At 38.7% G+C, this 7872-nt stretch overlaps 2 protein-coding genes across 2 annotated transcripts; both read left to right on the forward strand.

Annotated features, from left to right (window-relative positions):
- Positions 1 to 378: 378 nt before the first annotated feature.
- Smp_076880 (hypothetical protein) lies at positions 379 to 4085 on the forward strand (the record flags this gene model as incomplete). Its single annotated transcript, XM_018790927.1, has 3 exons — positions 379 to 601; positions 3270 to 3400; positions 3783 to 4085. The coding sequence occupies 3 exons, from the start codon at positions 379 to 381 to the stop codon at positions 4083 to 4085; spliced, it is 657 nt and encodes a 218-aa protein (XP_018645938.1).
- Positions 4086 to 5805: 1720 nt separating this feature from the next.
- Smp_076890 (hypothetical protein) lies at positions 5806 to 6042 on the forward strand (the record flags this gene model as incomplete). Its single annotated transcript, XM_018790928.1, has 1 exon — positions 5806 to 6042. The coding sequence occupies one exon, from the start codon at positions 5806 to 5808 to the stop codon at positions 6040 to 6042; it is 237 nt and encodes a 78-aa protein (XP_018645939.1).
- Between the last annotated feature and the right edge of the window lie 1830 nt (positions 6043 to 7872).

Raw genomic sequence — 7872 nt, forward strand, 5'->3', positions numbered from 1 at the left:
ATCAACAAAACCCGACTTTGTACCAAAGCAACGAATGGTAAACGCGGGGAAATCAGTCTATTTGTGTAGGCATCTGACGAAGTTACTGAGTATTGTAAGTTGAACGACCCTATGCCGGGTAATCTAAACATCACGGTTACCTTCTGGTTTCCATTGTCAGGTTGTCATAGTCCTAGGTTTAATTTATTTCTGCATGTTGCCGATCACTTACATCGTCATATTCAAGTGCTTTATGTGTGATTTTTGGGTTATTGATTGACTTCTCTTTTTCTCTTTCAGATAATTTCACGCTTCCCCAACACACAAGGTACCTCCAGACTAGAAACAAACCTAGGAAAGAGGGAACGTTACAGCTTGCGTAGACCCATCTAGTTGAAAATGGATTTCCAACATCGTGTTGGAGGGAAGACCGGCTCTGGTGGTGTAGCATCAGAAGCTGAAGCAAATCGCGACCGTAGGGAACGTTTGCGACAACTGGCACTTGACACGATTGATCTGAACAAAGACCCGTATTTTATGAAAAATCACTTGGGGACATACGAATGTAAATTGTGCCTTACTTTGCACAATAATGAAGGGAGCTACCTCGCACACACTCAAGGTATTTTTCTATTGCTTAATTTATCCCATCCTGGTTTTATACCAGGTTCAGATGAGTTTTATTGTTCGCTTACTTAACAGAATGCCTGCTTTTTTATTGACTTTGTGCTATCTGTGTGATCGTACGTTTCCCATGTGCTTTCTCGTGAGTGGTTCAAATTGGCTTGTTGCAAGATGCCGAACGAAACTTACAATTGCTGAATCGTCTATTTGCTTTACGAAACTCAATAAGTAGGATGCTCTAGTCCTGGCTTGTGTATAATTAACAACGATACTATGTAATTTTTCGTATTCGAGTAAAAATATATCTATGATACATTTAGATGGATTGTGAACGTGGTACACATATGTAGACGCTATTTCGCTAACATTAAGACTATATCTAAGATGCTTTAACAAACGACCAAGTTAACCACACGTGTTTGAGTTAAATGGACTATCTTTGTATGAAAATCAAGTATCACAGACTTGTCATAGTCCATGCTTTCTCACTTCCTCACTATAGAGAACATACCTGGAGATTTATATTTTGCTGTTCATTAGATGTATACATTTTCCGAAGTGCTGTAAAAATATGGAATACTACTGACCAGTTTGTTTCGGTAACCACTGTTTATATTCGCCTTGTTATTGGTGATGCATCTAGGTATCTGGTGGTTGGTTATGCGTAACATCTATTTATTCTATGTAGGGAATATTCATCGTATCATAGTTACCATGTTTTTTAGATCGATATAGAGCAGCTTAGTTTATTTACGGCGTAGTTCACGGTCGGATACTTTTGTATATGTAGCTGAGATAGCGCTTCATTATCGCCTTTTAACTACAACAGATCTACCTTAATCTAAGTTTTGTACTCTATATAGTTCAACCAGTTTCTGAGTGCTTATATTGTTTCTAATATAGTTCTCAAATCCTGTTTTGGCTTTGCTTTAGATTGAAATTTGCTGCTATTTCTATCAGCCATCATAAGTGAGGCTCATTAAGACTGTCCCTCATTCTGGAGCACATACTTAGACTCGGATCATGCCCTAGTTCGAGCACTCATTTGTCCATCTTACTGGATGTAGAAGAGCCTCAACAAAAGACCCCTTAGAGTTCAACATAATGATGGAAAAGTTAGGAATATGCTTCAGGAACAACCAGGTAAGCAGCTAGTCAACCATGAAAGTGATACCCAACCCGAGTTTGCTAGGGATGGAATCCAAAGAGCTATGGAAACAGCAGCGATATACACTGGTAACTTAAACCAAGAGGTTACAGAAAGTCAGTGAATTTCAGCGGCGTCGACATAGCTAATAGATGCTCGGAAACTCATCCCATTGGCTCTGAACAGGACGAGTAGTGAAGGCTGCTCAAAAGTAAACTGAATAAAGGCCTACCTAGTGATTGTGATTATTGATGGGTAGCTAAAGCAGAAGAGACAGAAAAGGCGGCAGCGATAGGTAACAGTATACAAACGTTCAGACTTATTAGGGAAGCGGGTATTGAAAACACGGCCGTTAGCGAGACAATCTCAGAAAAAGACTGGACCATTATTCATTCTCAATCCAGAAGAATGGACTTATTGGCAGAACACTATATGGAACGGTTCTAATGACCTTCAGCCACTTTAGTAACCCACTATCTCCAAGCAACTCTTAGTGAGGTTGAAAAGGCTATAAGTAATCTAAAACAAGGGAAAGCAGCAGGGCTTGATTGACTAACCGTTGAAATTTTTGAGGGTGATGGTCCAGTTTTAGCAGTTAGGTTAACTGAAATCTTAGCTAAAATCTGGGAACTGGACGTAACTCATCAGATTAGTCTCGACTACTGATCGTCTCAGTCTATAAGAAGGAACAAAAATCCTTTTGTGACAATCACAGAGGAGTTGGTTTAACTAATATAGAGTCTAAAATAGTAGTCTTAATAATACTTCAACGTCTAACTAAAGCTCACGAAGAGCAAACCCGAAAATCCAGGTTGGTTTCAGACCTGGGCGTGGATGTATATACCAGAATTTCAGCTTTGTCAGATCCTGTAACATCGAAATTCTACTCTAATTGTATTCTTTGGCCTTAAGGTAGCGTTAAACTCTGTTGATCGTAAGGTTCCATGTCAATTTCTGTCGTTGAAAGGCGTCCCAAAGAAGTACATCAACTTTGTACAGATTTTAATCAAAAACTTTTGGCCAAATCAGAGCTCTTTGCGAACTGTCATCGGAATTGGTTACCTCAAATAGTACTCGTCAAGTTTGTCTGCTTTCTCCATTTTTATTTAACTTTGTCCCAGACGTACTTTTAGAGACAACACTTTCATCGTCTAACTTCTCGGAGGCTGATCTATCAGGAGATTCATATGTTAAATTAGAATGCGCAGATGATATAGTTCTTTTTAGTGAAGACGCTGACAAAACGCAGAATCTTCTGATTACCTTAAGCAGCAATGCAGGTATGTTTGGAATAAGGTTCTCTCTCTCTGAATGCAAAATGTTACTTCAGGATTGGCTGGCGTCAGTGCCTAAATCAAGGATAGGAAATGGAGTAGTGACTTGGCTTGACAATTTCATCCTTCTGTGCTAATGGGGTATGGCAGCTTGAACTGGTGTACATACGTACAAGGTTCTACGTTGTAACGGACTAATTGTTGCTATCTAACTTGATTTTTTAACTATATAATGTTTTCTTTAGGAAAAAAGCATCAGTATAATTTGCAAAGACGGGCTGTTGAGCAGGCCCGTGAGGCTCCATCTACAATGCAACCAGAACGCGTTAAAGTAGAGCCAAAGAAATTCATTAAAATTGGTCGTCCTGGATATAAAGTAAGTTTAAACGTGATATATATATATCCGTCTGGTTGTAAAACCAATGTTTAAAATTTTAAGAGCGATTAATATTTTTCGTGGTGATCTTTTCCTTGCTCATCTCTTACTTAACCTGGCGGAAATATATGGTATAGTAGTTTCTAAATGGTTCTGTTTGTATTTGAAGAAGTAATGGTTGAAAACTTGAAAGATCTACGTAGTAATTGTTATTTCTCCTAACCGAATGATATCCCAGATAACCGAAATATGCTCCGGTCATTTATATTTTAGAATTCGAAATATGTTTTGTTTTTAAATAATCTTATGTAAACTAGTATTTAGTTATGACTGGATTAAAACTCACAGTTTCCAAATAAATTACCTTGTTTTTTCTTCTCAGGTAACCAAACAAAAGGATCCAGATGCTAATCAACAGTCAATGCTTTTCCAAATTGATTATCCAGAAATAGCTGATGCTTCCGGTGTAATACCTCGACATCGGTTTATGTCTGCTTATGAACAACATGTTGAACCACCAGATAAACGATGGCAATACTTATTGTTCGCTGCTGAACCTTATGAAACGATTGCTTTTAAAATTCCTAGCCGTGAAGTAGATAAAGACCCCAAAAAGCTGTGGACTTACTGGAATTCCAGCTCTAAACAATTCTTCCTACAGGTTAGTTTAAAGTTTTTAAGCTAAGTGGGTAGTGTAATAAAAGTTTCGTTGATTGTTGGTATTCACTCCAAAAATACTTCATTTTGATCGTGTATAAGTGGTTACAACCATGAGCAAGACTATTTTACGGCAATGCTAGCTTTCTAAAGGAGAGATTTATGACAAAGCTCCGATATTTAAACCTTGATAGTTAGTTAAAAGGAGGTTCAGACCAGTAGCTCATTGAGTGAAAACTGATTGTCTTGAATACTACGAAGCCACTTTAAATTATGTTTCTCATAAACAGTTAATCAGGAATTAAGTCATTTTATTATTTTTCATGATAAATTTTCATATAATGAGTTATATAGGGTCTAAATTAATTCCCATAATAAAATTACGGTTCATGATGCGCAATACTCTCAACTTGACCATATTCTTATAAGCACCGTGAAGATTATTTCGCCTCTATTACTAATTTTGTTTCATGTTAATTATGTTTTGGGTGGTGACTGGTAGTGGAATCCAGAACACATGTTTCGTCTTGATACTCATTGGACGGATGTACCTAAATTCCAGTAGGTACGACCGATTTCGAGTCGTCTGCTCAAGGTATGCGTATTACAACAGATGCTGATTAATTCGTCCCGAATTTCAACAACAATATAAATCCTTACAAATAATAATGACTTGAATTCATGTTCATATCTCCAAGATCTTATGGGAATACATAGTTTTGATCTCAGAGAGTTAAAAATGAATATGTGGGGGGAGAATCTTCACTATTAAAATACTGATTTGTTCTTAACTCGGCTGATTTATTATTAAAAATGATTAAATTCATAGTTGTACTACAGTAAAAGACTACACCTATTTTTAATTACAGACCCACTTTTTTATATTGACTAATAAGTGATATCAGCCTAATAAATAAGAATCACGTAAATAATCCGTTAGACCACGTTTGTGAACTGATCTTAATTTTCTCAATAGAATAAAACGTTAAAATAGATGGGTTTTTTGAATTTTTCGTAACATTTTATCACTGAACCGTGTATACTTGATTGATGCCTACATTAGCCGTATTCATCATCCGAAGTTTTGCGGTACATTCCTATGTAAATGTTCTTCTAGACCGTGCTATACCTTATATCTTTACGTTTGTGATGATTATTCGTTTACAAAATACCGTGATGTAATAGTTTTCAGCGAACTGAACTGTAGGGTTCAAAACTAATTTCAGATGTTGAAATATCTTGCAGTGATTTTGAACAGCTAAATTATTGTTATATTCTGTGATATTTTGCATTCAACATAAACAGCTTCTAACTTTGACGTGTTATCAATTTTCAACGGTAATCTTCACTGTTATAGTATGTAACAGCTAGATTATGCTGAACGTCTATGCACAAAAAAAATTGACTCATCCAACAAAAACCCTAATTGCATTAGTGATTTTTTACCACAGATATTTATTTCCAGTATAATTTTCAATATTGTTAGTGTTTTTACTTTTTCAACCACATTTTATTTTTTGTGCAACTTTACTTTCCTAATGTAGTTCGCTTTCAAACTAGAAAGTCAGTCATCTTCTACAGCTATGCTTCGTGATTTAGAAATGCAAAAAGCTAAAGCTCAGCATGCCCAACTTCAGCTCCAATTACCTCCACCGCCACCACCACCACCTCCGCCTCCACCACATGCCATTGGTCTTCCTATTCCAAGTTTCCTTCTTAATATGCCTTTAAACACCAGCTTGACTAACATGCCGCCGCCTCCACCTCCGCCACCAATTATGGTTGGAGCGAAAGATACGAAGCCCTTGCTACCTCCCCCTCCTCCACCACCACCTTCATTCTCGCTAGGTGCTCCGCCACCCCCTCCACCGCCGCCTACTTTTGGAGTAAATTCTAATGGTTTAGGGACAAATGCTTCTTCAGCACCAATCCCACCACCGCCACCACCAACACCCCCAGCTTCTGTTCAACTGAATGGGAACTAAGCAGTTGTTTGTTGTACTCTGTTAATATTTATATACACTCATGAGTTATTTACCTATTTGTTCTAACTTGTTTATACCCATCAATTTCCTTTGACTCGTGCGTTTCTAACCTCATGGTTAAACCAGTTAGTTCATCGTGTCAGAACCTCAACCTAGATTGAAACAACTTCTCTCCTGTATATTATTGGGTAACAGTGATATATGTTAACTAGTCATCATGTCAGTAAAATCAATAAGTGAGTGCACTTTGATAAAAATTAAGGCGGTTTTGAGGGTAAAACAATTCTGCAATCAATTTCGGTCTTATTATTTGCGTAGTGCAAATCATTAGCTCATTGTTCAAAGAAGTCAGTCATTCAAAATCGCAGTAGTTTTCCCGTCATAGGTATTCACGGTTTCATAAATAAACAATCAAGCCTGATCTATTTTCTTCATTTGCAAATGTATATGATTTATTTATTTATTTAAACACATAGATATTGGTACAAGGGGGCACCAGATATATATATGCGCCACACAAGACAATGAGAATGGAAAGAGAAAAGGGGAAAGATGCATATTAAAAAAGTAATGATGGGGGAAACTGAAATGTACAACCAGAAGAACTCTTTCAGTTAAGGAAGTTAGAACCACTCTTTATGAAGAAAGTAAAAGAAGGTTACAGCAGGCTCGCCACTGGCTTCTATTCTGAGCCATATCTGATAACGTCTCTAGCCAATGTATTGCACCATCTTTTGGACCCCAGCCAGGGAGTCGTGAAGGACCAACAGAAGCCAGCCCTTTGCAGCTTTCTTTCGTACCATGACACCATGTCATACACTGACCACCTCTCCGCTTTTTCCACCCAGTCCCAGCGTCGTCGGCGAATAATGCACGACGTGGAATTCTCTGAGACGACATTCGTAGAACATGTCCAAGCCACCGAAGTCGATGTTGGATTGTCTTCTCTGCACCCGAACATACGATGCCGAACCTCTGCATTACTAACATGGTGTTGCCACTGAATGTCAGCAATCCGTCGGAGACAACGATGATCGAACACAGAGAGACGTCTAACATCCTCAACTGAGAGAGGCCAGGTTTCACAAGCATAGAGCGAAACTGCTCTCACAGACGCGTTGTAGATCCGACCTTTTACAGCCAGACTAACATCACGAAGGCGCCAAAGATGGCCCAGATTAGCGTAAGCCGCTCTGGCTTTCATTATACGTGCATCAATCTCATCACTCACGCCACCACCAGCACTTATGTAGCTACCTAGATACACGAACTTCTCAACTACTTCAATTTGCCCACCATCCAGGGTGAGTACAGGATGAGAATCCTGCCAGTCTTGTAGGAGTACTTTGCACTTCGAAGGTGCAAAGCACATGCCGTACCTGCGGACACTGATTGCCAACTGATTGAGTGCGGATTGCATGGCTTCGGCATTATCGCACAGTAAAACAATATCATCCTCACACTCAAGGTCGAGAAGTCTTTCTCCAGGGAGCAGATCCACAACGCCATTACTTACATCCATCAGAGCAGTTTCCAGAATGTTATCGATAGCAAAGTTGAAGAGGAATGGTGAGATTGAGAAACATTGTCTAACCCCACTGCTTGAATGGAACAAGGGAGAAAGGTGATTGTATGCCCTCACTCTGTCTGGACTGTTTGTTTACAGAACCTTTAAGATGTTAATAAACTTCTCAGGCACACCCTTAATCAATAGACAATCCCAGAGAACAGTCCTGTCCAACGAATCGAAGGCAGCCGTGATAACAGGAAACACTACGATTGTAGGCCTGTGATAAATATGACGGTGTTCTAACATTTGGCGGAGGGTGA

Source organism: Schistosoma mansoni (genome assembly GCF_000237925.1).
Source record: "Schistosoma mansoni, WGS project CABG00000000 data, supercontig 0013, strain Puerto Rico, whole genome shotgun sequence".
NCBI lineage: Eukaryota > Metazoa > Platyhelminthes > Trematoda > Strigeidida > Schistosomatidae > Schistosoma > Schistosoma mansoni.